This window comes from Schistocerca americana, chromosome 5 (assembly GCF_021461395.2).
Source record: "Schistocerca americana isolate TAMUIC-IGC-003095 chromosome 5, iqSchAmer2.1, whole genome shotgun sequence".
NCBI classification, from domain to species: Eukaryota; Metazoa; Arthropoda; class Insecta; order Orthoptera; family Acrididae; genus Schistocerca; species Schistocerca americana.
This window is the reverse complement of record NC_060123.1, coordinates 448,955,722-448,975,724: the sequence shown is the minus strand read 5'-3', so window position 1 is coordinate 448,975,724 and position 20,003 is coordinate 448,955,722. Positions and strand designations below refer to the sequence as shown.

General features: G+C 40.6%; 1 protein-coding gene across 1 annotated transcript in view; it reads right to left on the bottom strand.

The window, feature by feature from the left end:
• Positions 1–8,809: 8,809 nt before the first annotated feature.
• Positions 8,810–20,003, bottom strand: part of LOC124616744 (armadillo repeat-containing protein gudu-like) — a 159,061-nt gene continuing 147,867 nt past the window's right edge. The window contains exon 11 of the mRNA XM_047145113.1: positions 8,810–8,982. Within this exon, the coding sequence (XP_047001069.1) occupies positions 8,893–8,982 (90 nt within the window). The 3' untranslated portion in view covers positions 8,810–8,892. The remainder of the gene's footprint in view (positions 8,983–20,003) is intronic.

Genomic DNA, 20,003 nt, shown 5'->3' with positions numbered 1-20,003 from the left:
CTGTATATCTTTTGAAGAAGTCCATAATAATCAAAGTAATTACATTAAGTGCTTATGTATTTTGACATTTACACATTTTCGTATAGCTATGTGGTAGTGGATTTCTGGGTTTAGAGTCTTCAACTTGGGAATCGGTCATTGCATACAATACAAGATTGGTTAATACATTTATCTCACCATTACCAGTTTTATTACAGTATGGACACAGTCTTGCAAAATTTCTGAACACTTTGTCCAGAAACTCTCTTGAGCAACTTATTTGACAACCCACACACAGTGCAAATATTTTATACTTTGTTGCTTCAAAGGCTAATGGCCTTGCCACAGTTCCTGTCAGAGCGCCTAAATTAAGCACTATCATGCTTGACTACTACTTTTATGGGTGAGTGTGCGGATCTGTCAAGTGCTGCTGGCAAGTAGGGTGCACTCAGCCCTTGTGAGCTACTTGATTGAATTGGCAGCTATGTTTACAAACTCTGACAATGGCTAGGAGAGTGGTGTGCTGACTAAGTGTCCTTTCATATCCACATCCAGTGACGCCTTTTGCCTGAGTATGACACAGCAGACAGTCGGTACCGTTGGGTCTTTCAAGGCCTGTTCAGATGGAATGTAGCTACAAGGAATTTCTTCACAGCCACAATGGTTACTGAAAATAATAAATCTATCAAGAAGACTAGGTAGAGATTTTTTTATGCTGGCCAGAGAAGATAATCAGTTGTTAGCATACTACTTAAAATGATGAAAAGCATCATTTATTCATTCAGTTCCAATATGAAGGATTTAGAGGAGTTATGGGCAAGGTTTGAACTGACTGAAGATTGCACTCTGTAAAAGTAATGACAAGGAGGTGGTTTAATGACAAAATTCTGAAAATGGTGAGAAAACAGAGATAGTTACACTCTCAATTTTTTAAAAAAAAAAAAAAAAAAAAAAAAAATCAGAAACGCAAAAGTTGTTAGGAACTCATTGATCTATAAAAAAGATCAGTATGTGAAACATACAACAACTTCCGTTGTCATACATTAGGAAAAGGTCTTGCCAAGAAAACTAGAAAATTCTGGTACTATATAAAGGTGATACATGTGTCAAAGACATCTAGTCACCTGGTGATCAGCCTGGCAATGCAATAGAAGACAACAAAAGGAAAGCTGAAGTTTTACATTTCATGTTTAAAAAGTCATTCACACAAGGTGATAGTACAGACATTCAATTATTTGACTGCTTCACAAACACTGTAGAGACAGAAGTAGGCATCGCTGGCACTGAAATGCAACTGAAAGGGCTCAAAACAAATAAATCGCAATGTTCAGATGGAATCCCAATTCATTTTTACAGAGGGCACTCTCTGGCATTTGCCCCTGATTTAGCTAGGGTTTATTTATTGCAAATTTCTTGTTGAATGCAAGGTCCTAAGTGCCCAGAAAAAGTGCAGGTGATTCCTTTATATAACACCAGTTTAGGAACAAATCCACAAAATTACAGACCAATATCCCTAATGACAGTTTACAGCAGCATTTTGAGCATATTTTAAGTTTGAATACAATAAATTTCCTTGAGCATGTAAAGCATCAATCCACAAATCAGCACAGATGTAGAAAGCACCACTTGTGCTAACCTCAGCTTGCCCTTCTCTCATGCAATATCCAGTGAACCAGGGATGAAGGCCAACAGGTGCTTCCACGTTCCTATGAGATTTCCAGAAAGTTTTGACATGTCTACACTGCTGTCTGTTGAAGAAGATCAGAGCAGACAGAACAGGTTCTCCAATATGTGAATGGCACACAAACTTTGTAAGTTGTAGAACATAGTATGTTGTCCTGGATGGCAAATGTTCATCAGAGGTAAAGGTATCAACAGGAGAGCTCCACAAAAATATGATTCAGCAGGAGATCTCCACGAAAGTGTGATAGGACTGCTCTTGTTCTTTATATCCACAAATCATCTGACATATCGGGTGAGCAGCAATGTGCAACTGTTTCCTGATGATGCTGTAATGTGAAGGAAAGTGTCTTCATTGAGGAACTGTAGGAGAATACAGGATGACTTGCATAGAGTATCTGTTTGCGGTGATGAATAGTGGCATGCTGTGAACGTGGAAAAAGTAAGTTAATGCAGATGAGTACGAAAAATAATTGTGTAATGTTTGAATACAGTGTTAGTGGTGTGCTGCAGCAGTCACAATGATTAAATATTTGTGTGTTATGTTGAATACAACATGAACAAGCATGTAAAATCAACTGTATGGAAGGGGAATGGTCAAATTTGATTTATTGGGAGAATTCTAGGACAGTGTAGTTTATTTGTAAAGGAGACTGTGTACAAAACACTTGTGTGACGCAGTTTTGAGTACTGCTTGATTACCTCACCAGAACTGACGAAAGGAAGACACTGAAAAAATTCGGAGTTGTACTGCAAGGTTTATTACTGGTAGATTTGATTCAACATGCAACTATTACAGAAATGCTCCATGAACTAACATGGGAATCCCTTGTGAGAAGAAGACATTCTTTTTATGAAATGCTCTTGACAAAGTTTAGACAACTGGCATTTGCAACAGACTGAAGAACGACTGCACTGAAACTACCTGCATCTTGCGTGAGGACAGCAACATGAAGATAAAAGATACAAGGGCTCATATGGATGAACACAGACAGTTGTTTTTTGTACCACTACATTCATGAGTGGAACAGCAAAGGGAATGACTCAACAGTGGTACAAGGTACCATCTAACATGCACCATAAGTTACTTTCATGTTCCATGGATCATTTTACACGATAAATCGTCATGATGTGGAATGAGTCATTTTACATTGACATTGCAAATTAATTTGCACTCTAAACATCACCATATTATTGTTATTCTCCCCCCCCCCCCCACCCCCCCCCCCCCCCCCACCCCAAATGAAAACAAGATATACAGATTGAGTTAGCAATTCCTACCCACCACCTTTTACACATTGCAAACACAGAAATTCTTCTACGGAGTAGAAGGAATTGTCAAGGAAAAACTTTTTCAGTTTATTTTCAAATTTTACCTTCCTGTCTGTTAGACGTCTATATCACTGGGTAAGTGGTCAAAAATTTTTGCTGCAACATTGTGCACCCCTTTCTGTGCTAAAGACAACCTTAATGTTGAGTAATGAATGTCATTTTTTCTTCTAATATTGTAATGATATACCTCATTGTTTCCTTTGAACTATAGTGGATTATTTACTACAAATTTCATGAGGGGATAAATATACTGTCCAGCAGTAGTCAGAATGCCCAACTCCTTAAACAGATGATTACTGGTGAGCACCACATATTGTTCTTACAGCATGTTTTTGGGCAATGAAGAACTTCTTTCTTAAATATGAGTTACCCCAAAACATTATTCCATATGACATTACCGAATGAAAAAAAGCAAAATATGTCAACTTACTGATTTCTCTATCCCCAAGATTTGCTATGATTCTAAGTGCAATATGTGGCTGAAGTAAGTTGTTTTAGGAGTTCCAAAATGTGTTTTTTCCAATTTAAATTCTCACCAATATGGACATCTGAGAATTTTGGAGTTTCCACCCTATGTATTATTTCATCACCATGTGTTACACTTATCACTGGTGCAGTAACCCTAGAGGTGCAGGACTGAATATGATGTGTTTTTGTGAAATTAAGGGTGAGACCATTTGCAGAAAACCAGTCAGTGATACTTTTGAGAATTTTGTTCACCATTTCTTCCATTTCTGTATGTAGACTGGAAGTGATTACAATATTGGTGTCATGTGCAAAAAGAACTAATTCTGCTTGTTGTACATTAGGCGGTAGATCATTTACATATATGAGAAACAGTTGTGGATCTAAGACTGAACCTTGGGGAACCCCACACATGATTTCTCCCCAGTTAGAATTATGTCCCTGGATTTTGCTGGTTGAATTACTACTAAGTACAACTTTCTGCATTCTTTTGGTTAGATATGACATGATCCATTGGTTGGCTATACCATCAATCCCATAAAACTTCAATTTATCTACGAGTCTTCTATAATTCACACAATCAAATGCCTGGGATAGGTCATAGAAAATATCTACCTATTTTTTTAAATTTAATGCTTGTAATATTTGGTGTGTGAACATGTAAATGGCATTCTCAGTAGAGCAACACTTCTGAAACCCAAACTGTGATTTGCTGAGGATATTATTTTTGCCAAGGTGAGATACTATTCTAGAATACATCACCTTCTCAAAAATTTTGAAAAATGATGCCAGCAGTGAAATAGGTTGGTAGTTATGATGTCCCTTTAATCATCTTTCTGAGGGGTTTAACAACGTCATATTTTAGTCTCTCTGGGGAAATGTCTTGAGTTAGTGATGCATAACATATTTCGGACAATACTGGACTTATTATATGGGAATAAATCTTTAGTACTCTATTGGAAACACCATAAAACCAGAAGAGCTTTTATTCTTGAGAGAATGTATGACCCTTTTAATTTCAGAAGTAGAAGTTGGTGATACATTGATGTGATGTTATTTTATGAGAGTTACTTCTTCAACATACCGCTATGAGTTTTCTCTTGAACTGTTGGTCCTTATGCTTTCTACTATGTTTAAGAAATGATTATTAAATACATTTGCTATCTGTGACTTGTCATTTATAACCCTTCCATTCAGTTCAATAGTAATGTTACCCTCTTCTGTGGTTGGTTGTCTTGTCTCTTCCTTCACTATATTCCATATTGCCTTAACTCTGTTGTCAGACATACTGATTTCTGACATTACATACATGTTTCTTTATTTTTTAATAACCTTTCTTAGTAATTTGAGTAGTTTTTGAAGTGGGCAACTACTACAGGGTCTATACTTGTTCTTGCCAAAAGATACATTTCCCTTTTCCTTTCACTAGATACTGATAGTGATCCAAGGTTTTTTACAAAGCTGTTTAATGTCCCTTCTAATTAGCTTACGCGGAAAGCTATTTTCAAATACTGATATGAATTTATCATAGAATAGTTTAAATTTTATATTGGCATTTGGTTATTATTTATTTCATCCCAAGTTGTTTCTTGTAAACTGCTCTTAAAAACATTTTCCCTGTAGTCATTAATAATTCTGACTGACTTCCACTGAGGTGTATCCACACTGTAAGGCACTATGTCATTTATCCTGACTAAGTGTGCATCATGATCAGAGAGAGCATTTGTTACTGGGTAAACAGTTATTTTCTTGCTTTGTGCCTCATCGAAGAAAACATTATTAATTAGGGACCTACAGTCTTTACCCACTCATGTTGGAAAGTTAACTACTGAGAGCAAATTGTAGGATCAAAATAAGGTTTCCAGACCATGGCTTGTGGTATAAGTATATAGATGTAGACTTGTAACTTTTATGTTAGATAATAGGTATCTGGGAATGCATAAGATTATACAATACCATGCCAAGCCTACTGGCTGCATGGGAGGACAATATGGTATCATAATGAAGTGGAGGTTCTAGCATTGCACCTTTGGTGATGTGGCATGGTATCACAGCATCCCCCAGATTAGAAACTGGTGGTTGGCTGAACCAGGTCCAACACATTTAGTAAATTAAAATTTACAGAGTAGGGATTGGCTGAAATGAGTGACGCACAAGTTCCCTTGTCTCAGCAGGATCCAGGGTTGTGATGGTAGCAGCAATCGGAGAATGTGGGACACAGTGAATGGGTATGGTGATGGTGGCTCTCATCAACTGTTAAAAATATCATTAAAATGTTCATAACTGCAGGCTGATCAATCATGCAGTCACATCCAGCGTGTTGGAAGTAATTGCTCATACTTAAAGTGTAATCTGCTTACAATTACAGAATGGGCAACTAATGTTGTGTGACCTGAACTGTGTGCTCAGTACTGTGAGTCAAATAGTTATGGATTTCCCCCAAATGTCACCAATACAGCACTACATCCAGCACATCTGTACGAGTACACAACCAGCACTTCCACTGCAGCATAGGGACATCTCTTATGAAGCACAGTTAGCAACTTTCAGAAAAACTGGGAGATGTGACGGACTTCCTTATCTCCTATGATAATCTCACATGTATTACAACTAGAGGCCAGGGCATGTCTTGCTAATGCAATGAGTATGCTGTAGACTGATACTGATGTCACTTCACCACATGCCAGTAATGGAGATGGAAATGCTAACTTATATAATTCCACTATAATCTGAATACTCAATTTTGCTACAGGATGCTATTTCAGAAGGCAAGAGAAATGATGTGAGAAATGTGTCAAACAACACACATACGGTCTGCTCCAAATATCAGCCTCAAAATTACAGCCCTCTGGGCCTCTGCTTCATGCTTATAAATAACATAATAACCATTACAATAGCTCATTACATTGTTTCCAACTTTCATGATAATTAATTATAAACCTTTAAAGACTTATTTTTGAATATCTTGTATATTTCAATGATATCTTGATATTTAAAAAAAATCACATACACTTGTTCATTATTTCAAACAATGGAAAGTCCAGGATGGAATGTAACAATATTATGAGAAGGAAAGTTGCTACTCACCACATAGCGGAGATGCTGAGTTGCAGGTAGGCACAACAAAAAGGGTTTCACACTTAAACTTCTGGTCAATGGCCTATGTCAACTACACACACACACACACACACACACGACTGCAGTCCCAGGCAACTGAAACCACACTGCAAGCAGCAGCACCAGCGCATGATTGGAGCGGCGACTGGGTGGGTTATGGAGGACGCCGGGGTGGGGAGGGGGATGAATAGTATGGTGGGGATGACAGACAGTGAAATGCTGCAGGTTAGGTGGAGGGCAGGGGACAGGTGGGGAAGGGCAGGGGGAAAGTAGTAGGGGGAGGGGGGAATATCACTTAGCAAATTTTGTATATTATTATATAAATTATTTATTATATTATTTATTTTATTATATTAATTCACCATTCATTTTTTGTCCCAACATATGCCCCAAATTTATATGGCATTTATTTAGTCGATTGTATCTGTTAATACATTTGCTTCACTAATTAATATATATTTTTACACAAAAACATATAAAAGTTACACTATCAAACAAAGTAAAAAAAATTTTTTTTTTTTTTTTTTTTTTTTTTTTTTTTGTAAAATTAATAAGTTAAGTGAACTGACGAAGTCTATTGCATGTAACAATGCTGAATGACTAATAGAGAATCTGAATCTGAATCTGAATCTGAATGGTGCATGCAGTATTAGCATTGGATTATTGACATCTTAATCTCATAGTTTCAGCTAATAATGTTCTTGTTATTGAAGTTTATTCATCATTACTATGTACAAATACAAAATCAATAATTTTCTTTGCAAGACAAGATATGGAAAGCAAATATACAGTATTATGTATGTGTGTAAATTGTATGAATTATTTCAGAATAAAGGAGATGACTCACCAAAAGGCAGAAGTGCTGCATCATCGACAGGTGCACAAAAAAAAGTTACAGAATTAGCTAGCTTTCTGAATGAAATGCCTTTTTCACCCTTGTAGGAGAATCATGCACAGAAACACACATATATTACTCACATGCAAATGCCTGTCTCCCTACATTGTGCTCCATCGACTGCCAGATGGGGATTGTATGATTCATTTCTTGCAATTGGAATGTGCACTTAATTCATACAATGTAGTCACATTTCAAGTGGGCCCACTCACACATTCAATTCTGATGCGCTTTGTACCAGGCACTCAGCCATTAAGGAATTGCAGCAACATGACTGGTTTGGAAATTTACTGCAAAAGCTGTCTATCTCCCATTAGTGAAATGTGTTCTGACAGCTGTTAGCTGTGCTCACTCCACCTGTAAATGGATAGCCTGGGATGGTAGTTAGTGGAGCCCTGACATGGAGATGAATCTATATGCCGTCTCTCTGCTTTGTTTTTCTTACGCCTGTTGGGGTTGGGGGTTATGTTGCCTCCCTGACCTTTTGTAATGGTCATATTCTTTCCTATTATGCACTTTTTGAACATTTAATACTACGTTCAAATTGAACTAGTGGTGGGGGTGAACTTTAGCAGCCCAAGCAATATTTCGTTTCCCATGAAGATCATACTTAAATAGAGGGAAATAGATAGCACTACTTCGTGACACAGTTTGGTGTTGTCCTTCACAGGGGATGTCCTTGCAGAGAAACTCTGCGGTATGGTTCTCTCCAGTTGTATACTTTCACCTAGGACCTTTAGAAAAAAAGCTTCAGGATGTAAACTCGCCAGCCTACCCTGCTACATTTGGCAATGAAAAGGGTTCACTAAATAAATATCCCAGAGTCTCCTCCTCCTGACTCACTAAAATGGTTTTCCTTACTGAAATGGCTGATTAGAATTTAAAACTTCATAAACATATTAAAAGTGTGTTTAAAAATGATAACTGTTAGGTTACAAAGTAAAGAGATGTGACAGTTTGGTACAGCTTTCATACTCCTCAAAATAACTGCTAAAGTATAAAACTGCTAGATTATTCACATACCATAAATTGTGGCATTATGACTCAACAAAAGTCTCCACAAATAGACTGTACAAAATTGCTTACCACTGCCTACCAAGTTTGCTTTTGTGAAGCCTGTCTTTCGGTGTGCACCGCTGTCAGACCTCAGGCTACCACAGCTCATTTATTGTATGTCGTTATATAATAACTTTCTAGCTTCCACGTAATCTCAATCCCAGAACTAAATAATATATATTAAGGAAGTTATATTCAGAAAATCTTGAGAAGAAAAACCGAAAACTTTGTCAGTTTGTCAATTTATTGGATGAAATTTGGCTATCACTGTTACTTCATTATATATACAAAAGTGAAATAACTTTGACACTTACACAAGAAATTCTTTACTTTACAAGTTTCCATATGTTACCTATGCATCCTGGAGATTATTTTACAACTTTCCGTATGTTGGCCATGCACCCAGCAGAAGCCTCCCGTAGTTTTTCATCTGCACACTCTATGTTCACAATGAGATACTGCAAATCGAAACAAGAAGTCACTACCACTACTGGCTAAAAGTGGATAATTTACTTATGCCTAACAAATTTATCTGATTAAAATTTTTTTCAATGTTAACTATTTCAAAATGTTATTCATTTGACTGCAGACTTTATAATACTGGCAATATTTTCCAGTTCTCTCAAAGAATATTTCCATATTTATATACAAAGGAGGTCAGACAGGTAAAAGCTCTTTATTGTTTCAACTTTCTCTATATTTTGAAATATATATCTTCCGAATTTGCAACTTTTGTTCCTCAAAAACTGGTAATGGGTCTTTTCCTAATTAAGCCATATTGTGAACGAATACTGTATGTACAGTTTCAGGTGTACTTTGTACACTTTTATAATTGTACTTGTGTGGTTTCTCAATAACACACACACACACACACACACACACACACACACACAGATGGAACTTTTCTCGGTTACAGAAATTTGTGATACCACTTATATTCTGACCAGATTTGAACACTTTTGTACCTGTCAGCTATGAAATGCATGATTGTAAATGTTCATTGTGTTTTCTAGTCTGTGGGAACAAATTTGCCACAAATATAATTTTTCTTTTATATACTGATACCTTAAAATACTGCTACATATTACACTATGAAGATTAGTTGGCAAATACATGACAGCAAATGCTAATAAAACAAAACTATATCATTTATTATTATTTTACCATGTAATTTTAATATCAGACAAATCATATGTTCCTATTTGTATTTTTATTGTGGTACTATCAATATTCAATCAATATGTCATTATAAAATGAAGTTAACAGCATTAAGAATATTTTCAATTCCATAAAAACTTTAACACCAGCTATTAATCTCAAAAATCCCCAAAGAAATTTACATTCTTGATAAATGTTGTAGCGGCCCCTTATCAGTTAGAGGGCTTGCACAACTGACAAGCAAGATGGGCTGCCGACCTCCCTTCAAGAGTGCAGATCAAAACATCACCAGTGGATATGAACAATAACAGGCCTCCAAATAAACATGGAACTACTTTGCCAGACAACATGTGACAGTGTTCCACCAATCGGACTCATGTAGCACTCCACCGACTTGGCCTTATAAGCATGCCCGGACAGTCAGAGCAATAGTGTTTACCTACTACTAGGGACAGCTCCAGCCAGAACTTATGCCGGGTCTAGCAAAGTGTACCCTTGCCATAGCATTCAGTAGCACGTTTTATCTTGTAATTACTTTTCTCCATTGTCTTATTTTCTTATCTGGTTTTGCCACCACAAGAACTATGGAGTTTTCTTGCTGTTCTTGCGTTTCACAATTAGTGCATGCCAAGGTGTTTTCCTTAAATTATAATAAAGTGTGTTCAAACTTGAATGTTAGTTCTTTCCTGCTGATCACAGGACACTACAGTTATTGATGACGAGGACGGGATTTTAATTTTCAAACGAAATGGCCTCCTCAGAGGAACTTCTTCAGTCCTCAGTGGAAACTCTACAGCAGACTCAGGCAGTGCTCACAAGATCAGAACTTTGCCCTTACTCCCCGGCATTGCAAGAGGTAGCTCATAGAGTTGATTCCATCACAGGTAAATTGAACACTTTGCACGTGGCTCCACACCATGGCCAAATTATGTCGAATGGTTGGAAGAACATTTACTAGCACATGGGATCCACGACAAAAATTGAAGTTTATATATATATATATATATATAATAGAGGGAAACATTCCACGTAGGAAATATATATCTAAAAACAAAGATGATGTGACTTACCAAATGAAAGTGCTGGCAGGTCGACAGGCACACAAACAAACACAAACATACACACAAAATTCAAGCTTTCGCAACAAACTGTTGCCTCTTGTGTCAGGTGTTGCAGAAACATCGCGTAGGTGCCACGCTTCCTGTGGGTGGACCGTCATGAATTGTCATCTCAGGACCTGGAAGCCTAAGCCTCACATTCCACTTTGGCCAAGTGTTCATCATTCCCCAGTTGGGTGCCCATTTTCTCCTTACCTTGGAGGTCGCTTATATTCTGGTGGTCTTTCAAATTGACGTGGCATCATTCGTTTCTATTGTGGATGGTGCTACATACCAACAATTGGGCTTGCCAGCTTTATCCTTGTACTCTCACTCTACATCAGTCAGCATTTTTTCCGCACAAATCTCTTACTATAGTCGTTCCTTCACTCCTCAGTTTTTGGTGGTCAGCTCCCCTGGTGCTACTAACCTTCTGGGTGTGGACATTTTTGGTCGTCTGGGTTTATCAGTGCCGTACATGGTACAGGCTGTTTCGATCCCCTCATCGGATACTCTCCTTGCCCCGTTGCTCAGCAAACACGAAATGTTGTTCTCATCCTCCACACCAGGGGTGAAGGGTTTCGCCGCACATGTTCAGCTTCTTCCCTCTGCTGCTCCTGTTATTTTTTAAGGCCCGCCCAGTCCCCTTTGCTCTCTGAGACAGGCTCCAGATGGAGCTTCACCACTTACAAGATGAAGGCATCCTTTCTACCATCGTGCACAGTCACTGGGTGACACCTATCATGACAGTCAAGAAGCTGAATGGTGCTTTATGCATCTGTGGCAATTTTAAGGTCACGGTCAATTCTCAGTCCTTCACTGATGCATATCCTGTCCCATGACATACTCACATGTCTTGCGGGCTCAACCGTTTTTGCTAAAATCGATTTGCATGATGATTGTTTGCTGCCGCCATTGGACTAGGAATCGCAGCAGATCCTAGTCATCAGTACCCCGTGTGGACTTTTCCTGTACAACCACCTCCCATTTGGCATTGCCAGCGCCCCCGTCATTTCCAACATCATTTGGAGCGCCTCACAAGCCAACTATCTGCACGATGTCATCTTTGGTGGCTCATCTGCGGTGGACCTTGTGGACAAGCTAGATCGGCTGTTTCAGGTTTTTTTGGGGGCTAACCTGCATTGCCAGAAACAAAAGTGTGACTTTTTTGCACAAGAGGTCAGTTATCTCAGGTGCTGATCGATGCCCACAGTCTACATGCCTCTAAGGATTATGTCGAGGTAATTCAAAACCTGCCTCCTCCCACCAACATGAAGCAACTGCAATCCGTCCGCAGTCAAATCAACTATTATCGGTGCTTTATACCCCGCGCCGCCGAGATTTCGGCGCCGCTGACCGGGGTATTACACAAGATTGTGTGTTGGGTTTGGGACATGGTGTGCAAGCAGACTTTCACACATCTCAGGTCTGCTCTCTCCCGCACTCCTTGTCTGGTTGCTTACGATCTTTCCCTGCCCCTTGTTGTCGCTGATGCCTCGGACTATCGCCTGGGTGCAGTCCTCTCGCAAGTGGTCAATGACGTTGAGAGGCCAGTGACTTTCACATCCAAAAAATTGACCAACGCACAAACCAAATATAGTCAAATTGAAAAGGAGGCTTTGGAACTGGTTTTTGTCCTAACAGAATTCTACGATTTTGTGTATGGTTGTCATTTCACTCTGCAGACTGACCACAAACCTTTGGTTTCTTTGTTTCACCCAGGTGCCGCAGTGTCCACCTGGACAGTGGGCCGCCTCCAGCATCGGGCACTTTTCTTGGTAATGTTTGACTTTGATATTGTCTATTGCACCTCTGAATGGCACACAAACACCAATTCTCTGTCCCGGATGCCTGCCCGGACGGACCATGAGTTTGACACCTCTCCCTTGGTTTGTTTCCATGTAGAATCGGACGTGAATGCAGCTCTGGGCACACTTCTGTTGGATGCCGATGCGGTCTGGTGGGTCACCGCCCAGGATCAGACACTGAAAGCTCTCCGCCACCAAATCACTGCGGGTTGGCTGAACAACCGTTGTAGTGTATGCGATGCAGAAGTCCAGCATTTTTGGGATATTTGGGAAAGTCTCTTTTTCTGAAGTGGCTTCATCTTTTGCATAGTGAATCAGACGTTCCCCGGGTGGTCATACCACATGCATTGCACCACTGTGTCCTTGACCTCCTCCACGGGCATCATTCTCAACATCTGGCCCACCAACACCTTTATTGGCGTGGTTTGGATAAAGACATTGCGTCCCTTGTGTCAGTCTGCACCACATGCCAAACACGTCAGGCAGCACCCCTGCACCAGTATTTTTTGTCGCCGGATGCAGTTGCTCTGTGGGAACGTCTCCTTTGGATTTCACAGGGCCATGTCATGGTTCCCAGTGGTTCATACTGATAAACTCTTGGTCGGGATACCCTTATGTCTCCCGGATGAAGAACACCACTTCTGTTGAGACTATCAAAATTCTCAGGTGCCTCTTTGCTATTGAGGGACTCCCGAAAATGATTGTTACGGATAACAGCTCACAGTTTACTTAGACCAAGTTTAAGTAATTCTGTACTGCCAATAGAATTACCCTCATCCATACTGCCCATTTAACCCTGCATCAGACGGCTGGGCAGAATGTTTTGTGTGGACATTCAAGACCAAGCTCGATAAGCTGCTGAGCCATCACCCGCTAGAGGAGGCTGTGCCTCTTTTTTTCGCTACATACTGCACTGCCTGCCACGGTCGACCATTCCGCTCTCCCTTATCCGTCCTTGTTCCCGAGGCTTCTCACCCTCCTTCCCACACTTGGGTGCACTCCTTCCATGTCAGGCAGGAAGTCTGGGCATGGATCCACAGGCACGTATGGTGCCTGCAGTCATCACTAAGCTCTGCAGCCGGGCAATGGCGTCTCTCTGGTTGGACGATGGTTCCGCCACCCGTTGGCATCTCAACCAGCTCTGCCCCCGTCTGGTGGACCATAACACCCTGAGGGAGCTGCCAGTGCCTATCGCTGGCCACCCTGTGACGGAACCTCCACTTCTGTCTCTGCCTCAGCTGCTGTCCCTGCCGCCAGCTGCCCCTGCTGCGTTGCCGCCTCCCGCCCCTTCTGACCACGAACTCATGGATGTCAACTATGATGCCTCTACTCCAATGGATGTGTGTGGTGCTGTGCATTCTTTCTTCCAGGAGGAGAAATGTTGTAGCTGCCCCTTATCAGTTAAGAGGAACCGCACAGCCGACAAGCAAGATAGGCTGTCGACCTCCCTTCAAGAGCGCAGAGTAAAACATCACCAGTGGATATAAACAATAACAGGCTTTCTGAATACACATGGAACTACTTTGCCGGACAACATGTGACTCATGTGACTCATGTAGCACTCTGCCTCCTCGGTCGTATAAGAGGGTCTGGATAGTCAGACTGACAGTGTTTACCTACCGCTAGGGGCAACTGCAGTCAGTACTTATGCCAGCTCTAGCATAGTGTACACTCACCATAGCATTCAGTAGCATGTTGTATCTTGTAAGTTTTGGAGTAGATTTTGGTCATTATTTTCTTTCATTGTCTTGTTTTCTTACCTGGTTTTGCCACCACAAGAATTGTGGGGTTTTCTTGTTGTTCTTGCATTTGACAATTAGTACATGCCAAGAGGTACTTTTCTTTAGTTATAATAAAGTGTGTTCAAACTTGACTGTTAGTTCTTTCCTGCTGACTGCAATTATAATCTTAAAATTCAAGTTACATAAACAACATTTTGACTCATACAACATTCTGGAAGCCTCAAAAATAATTAGTGCAGTTTATATTGTCACTGCTTGGAGCCTTTGGTGTCAGACTAATTTTGTTGTTGAAAGGGTTAACATCATGTAAAGCTCTTTTGTAGTTGGTGGTTTTGAGCAAGAGAATGAAACTGTTCTCAAGTCTTTGTTTGATCTGAATCTGTGTTTTCTTTTGCTATGGAACTGCAATCATGATTGTGGATTGGTTTACGTGTAATGAAATTAAACCCACACGTTTTCAAAACAAGAATTATTGCCTCCAACCTCTTGTAAAAACAACCCAGAACCTGATCGTTGGAACTAATATGACTGGTAGATGAATTGACGCCATATACAGGTTAAGTAAACTATATTTTATAAAATGTGAGGATGTTGTTCTTAAAATGAGTATACATTTTTATTACAGTGCTGTGCACTCTCATGAAATGTCATCGAAAGTAAACATTTTATACATACTTGTTTAGAAGAGCAACATTACAAAACAATCTCTCTCTCCCCTCCTCCCCCCCTACACACACACACACACACACACACACACACACACACACACACACACACAGAGACAGAAAGCAGCCAAGTCTTGTAGAAAAATACTAACAAATGGGGAATAATGTTAACTCATAGATGTCTTATGGTATCGCAAGGAAAATCCATGGGGCAGCCAGTGGACTACCCATGTGGCAGCATGTCAGGCAGCCACATATAGAGGTAATGCTATAGGCTAGGACCACAAAGTGATGCAAGGACATTACAGAACACCACTGAGAGGCACAAATCCAAGTGCACTCGGCACACATATCAACAATAAAAATGAGGTCAGGACTTCCTGGCTACACAGTGTGGGCTGAGGGATATAATGAAATATACATCATGTAAAGCCAATGGCAAGCTTAGGACTCAGTGTGTGACCTTATAGGGAGACATTTCTCTCCCTCCGCCTAGCCTTTGGAAAATATCTGAAGAGCAGTGCATAGTTACAGCCAACAAGGTGGTGAGAGGCCTTTGGCATCACATCATATCAAACACAGGTGGGGGTGAAGGGAAAGCTGAACAAAACTCAGAGGCAGTACACTCTGAGCAGTAAAGAAGGGAGGTCAGTGAAGTCAGGAGAGTCAGAATGGAGCAGGGAAGCAGCCAGGAAAGGCTAGGCAGAAGTAGCTGCAATAATATCAGTGCAGTTAATGAAATTGTAGGTGAATAGCTGGGGATCTCTGTGTGTTGTATAGTGGGTGCAGGTTCACTTCATACTGACATTCTCATTTCAAAGCAGACAGAACAGTGCTAGCCAGTCACTGTCTCTATACTAAGATTCAGTGTATTCAAATGTACAACTGCTTCAAGCCAGGTAGAGCAAGAAATGAAATTGTTTCCTGAATGAATTTAGAAGTTGCAAACCACTTCAAGTTGACGTAATTTCCAGTCACTTGCCAATCCTTAACTTTTGTAATAAGGGATTTAAAACTGTAGCCAGGTTATGACTCTCCTGACGTAGGCCAGCTGGCTAATTACCTTCTCATGAACCTTGTTGCCCAATCTTGGGAAATACTCACACTTGGGACATGAGAGAATGAAGTAAAATTCAGGTGCCAGGTGTGGAAAAGGTTTTCACAAAGGCATTTGGATGGTAACCTATTGACTCAGTATGCCATAGCAACTGTGGAAAACTGCAGGAAGTTGTGGTGACTCGCAACTTTCGGCCTAGTAGAAATTCTACCCCACGACAGCAACATTCAAAATGTAAAGTTTGGAAGGTAGGAGGCAAGGTACTGGCAGAAGTAAAGCTGTGAGGATGGGGTGTGAGTCGTGCTTAGGTAGCTCAGTTGGTAGAGCACTTGCCCACAAAAGTCAAAGGTCCCGAGTTCGAGTCTCGGTCCGGCACACAGTTTTAATCTGCCAGGAAGTTTCATTCAAAATGGAGTCCCAATGGACAGTGGGCAACAGTAGTCGAGACTGCATCAAGGGTGGTGTTAGGGTAGCACAGCTGAGCAGGGCAACAGCTGATGTGTCACAGATTGCAAGGCAAGCAGACAGAGGTCCAGTAGACTGAGGCCAGGGCTCTGATCTCGGAATCAACACAATGCATGTTACTGACTCACCTTGAAGCACCACAATAAGGTGGCAAGAGTGCCTATTGGATATTTATAGGGGGCAAGACTTGGGAATCTGGCGTATTTTTAATATTTTGGAAGCCAAATGGGAACTTTTAAATAGCCATAAAAAAAGTTCCAGTTGTGACCCTGTTGAAAATCTACATAATACTGACCTTTAAGTTATTTTCTTGAAAGAAAGCATCTGAATACACTGTATTTTTCCTTGCCTTAACAGCAGGTGGGGGGGGGGGGGGGGGGGGAGGTTTGCATGGATCCCCCTTATCCCCAGGCACAGGGAACCTCGTAAGGCAGCACATATGTGAAGTTACTTGTAGCAGTTGTAACTGTAACTCTACGTTGTTAGCTATAAGGTGTTTAAAATATCTGCTCCTATTGAAGTAAGGATAGCAGGACGTGGTAACATAAGTTCTAAAGAAGCATTGTGTATTATGGACAAATCTTTCAACAGCAGTAAGAGAGACATAAGGGAATTGATTGCAAATGTAGATTTTGTGTCTGAATTAATTAAACCAGAAAAACGTGGGATTTTGTTAAAATTCATTAAAGCAAAAATTCTGGGTTCTGGGTGGATCCAGATTGAGACTGCAAGTATGTGAGAAAACAAGCATGTGGGAAGAAGTAAAGTGTGTTTTGGAAGACAACTACACAAGTAAGAGGACAACAGACTATTCCACTTTCAAAATATTTCAGATGAGACAAGGCCGTGGGGGACCAACTTCGATGCGGGCAAATAAGATTGATAAAATACATAGATGTTTTAAGGAAGCTGTAAAGAGGGTTACAAGTAAAGATAACCAGAAAGGTACCATAGAGGTGGTAGAGTCCTTAGGAAGAGTATGTTTCATACAAAGGTTGAATAACAATAGAATTCAAACAATAGTTAGAAGTCATGGTGATGAAACTGGGTCAACTGCATCTGTCGAGTTAGCACTACAGGAAGAAAGTGCACTATTGTCAATGAGAGGAAGAAGAATAGTCCCATGCACACAGATTGAGGATATGAATAAATTGATAAGACAGTATAACGAAAGTACAGAACTGAAGTGTTTTACACGTGGCTTGCAAGGGAATATAGCAAGGAAATGCAGTAGGAACAGGACAGAGGAAAGGATGACAAAACAGATCACATATTTTTGCTATTGTTATGACAAACAAGGTCACACAGATGTGGAATGCATGACATGGGGAAGTGACAGAAACAGCTCACAGCAAGTTAAAAAGGAATTGCACAGAGATCAATGGATTGCATTCACTTTGTGAATGGAGATGCCTGCAATGTAATCTGCCTGGCAACTTTGGTGTACTGTGTACCAGAGTAAGTGGTGTGACTTGTTTCAAATGTAAACAAGCCACACACTATGCTAAGGATTGGCATGAAGGCCCTTGGCATGTGTGAAGGAAGCGTAGTGAGCTAGTGTCAAATAGGACAAGGAAAGTAGTTCAGGAAAACTAAAATGTGACAAAGCCCCACAGTTGGGCATTTTAGCTTTAAAAATTCCTGTAGTCTGGATAATAGATTGCACCACAGAAAATGGTGTGCTAGTATTACACTGAAGCACCAAAGAAACTGGTATAGGGACGCGTAATCAAATACAGAGATATGTAAACAGGCAGAATATGGCACTGCAGTCGGCAATGATTATATAAGACAACAAGTGTCTGGCACAGTTGTTAGATCAGTTACTGCTGCTACAATGGCAGGTTATCAAGATTTGAGTGAGTCTGAACATGGTGTTACAGTCAGTGCATGAGCGATAGGACACATCTCCGAGGTAGTGATGAAGTGGTGATTTTCCCATATAACCATTTCACAAGTGTGCCATGAATATCAGGAATCCGGTAAAACATCAAATCTCTGACATTGCTGTGGCCAGAAAAAGATCCTGAAAGAATGGCACCAAAGACAACTGAAGAGTATTGTTCAACATGACAGAAGTGCAACCATTCCACTTAATGCTGCAGATTTTTAAAGCTGGGCCATCAACAAGTGTCAGCATGAGAACCAGTCAATGAAACATCATCGATATTGGCTTTCAGAGCTGAAGGCTGACAACTGCACGATGCGAAGCTTTACGCCTCACCAGGGCCCATCAACACTGACATTGGACTGTTGATGACTGGAAACATGTTGCCTGGTCAGACAAGTCTCATTTCAAACTGTATCAAGCACATGGACATGTATGGGCATGGAGACAACCTCATGAATCCATGGAGTGTTCAAGCAGGTGAAGGCTCTGGAATGGTGTGGGGTGTGTGCAGTTGGAGTGATGTGGGACTCCCGATAGTCTCGATATGACTCTGACAGGTCACACTTACAAAGCATCCTGTCTGATCACCTGCATCCATTCATGTCCATTGTGCATTCTGATGGTCTTGGGCAATGTGACACCCCACATGTCCAGAATTGCTACAGAATGGCTCTAGGAACACTCTTCTCACTTTAAACACTTTTGCTGGCCACCAAACTCCCTAGACAAGAACATTATTGAGCATATCTGTGATGCCTTGCAACGTGTGGTTCAGAAGAGATCTCCACCCCTCATACTCTTACAGCTTTATGGACAGCCCTGCAGGGTTCAAGATGTCAATTTCCTCCAGCACTACTTCAGACATTAGTCAAGTCCATGCCATGTCATGTTGCGGCACTTCTGCATGATCAAGGGGGCCCTACACAATATTAGGCAGGTGTACCAGTTTCTTTGGCTCTTTAGCATATATTGTGTAGAGATGAGGAAGAAATTAAAGCTGTAAATAGATATGGGGTCACATTTTTGCTTCTTAAGAGAAAAAATATTCTTGCAAACTGTACATACAATTAGAACACACAAAGCATCAAAGCTTTAACCAAAGGGCATCACCAGCGAAGCTGTACATACATTAGGCGCAGTGGAAATACATTTAAGTCTGGAAGGTGCCAGAGAAGAACAACACAAGTTTCATGTGTGTGTCAGGACTAGACATCCCATGTGACAGGTTGATTGGTAGATATTTTCTACCACAGCATAAAGCTAAATTAGACTAAGCAGGAAAAGTGTTAAGATTACAAGGGAAAGACACAACCTTAACAGTGGAGGAGGAACCAAAAGGATATAAGTTCAAGGCCGATTAGAGGAGCCCGATGGGGAAATTGGACGACATGAGGGAAAGATAATGCAATTGAACATGTACAGTGAAGTACTGTGACTTGGTGAAAGGGAAATGGTTATCCCAAAACAGAAAATTGTACATGGGGTGTACATACCAGAGTTGTAAGTGCAATGAATTTGTCAGAGGAAAAAGTACAATTAAAAATGTCAGGTTAGTGACAGAAGAATTAGCACGAAATCGGAGGCAGTAAGGAAGTC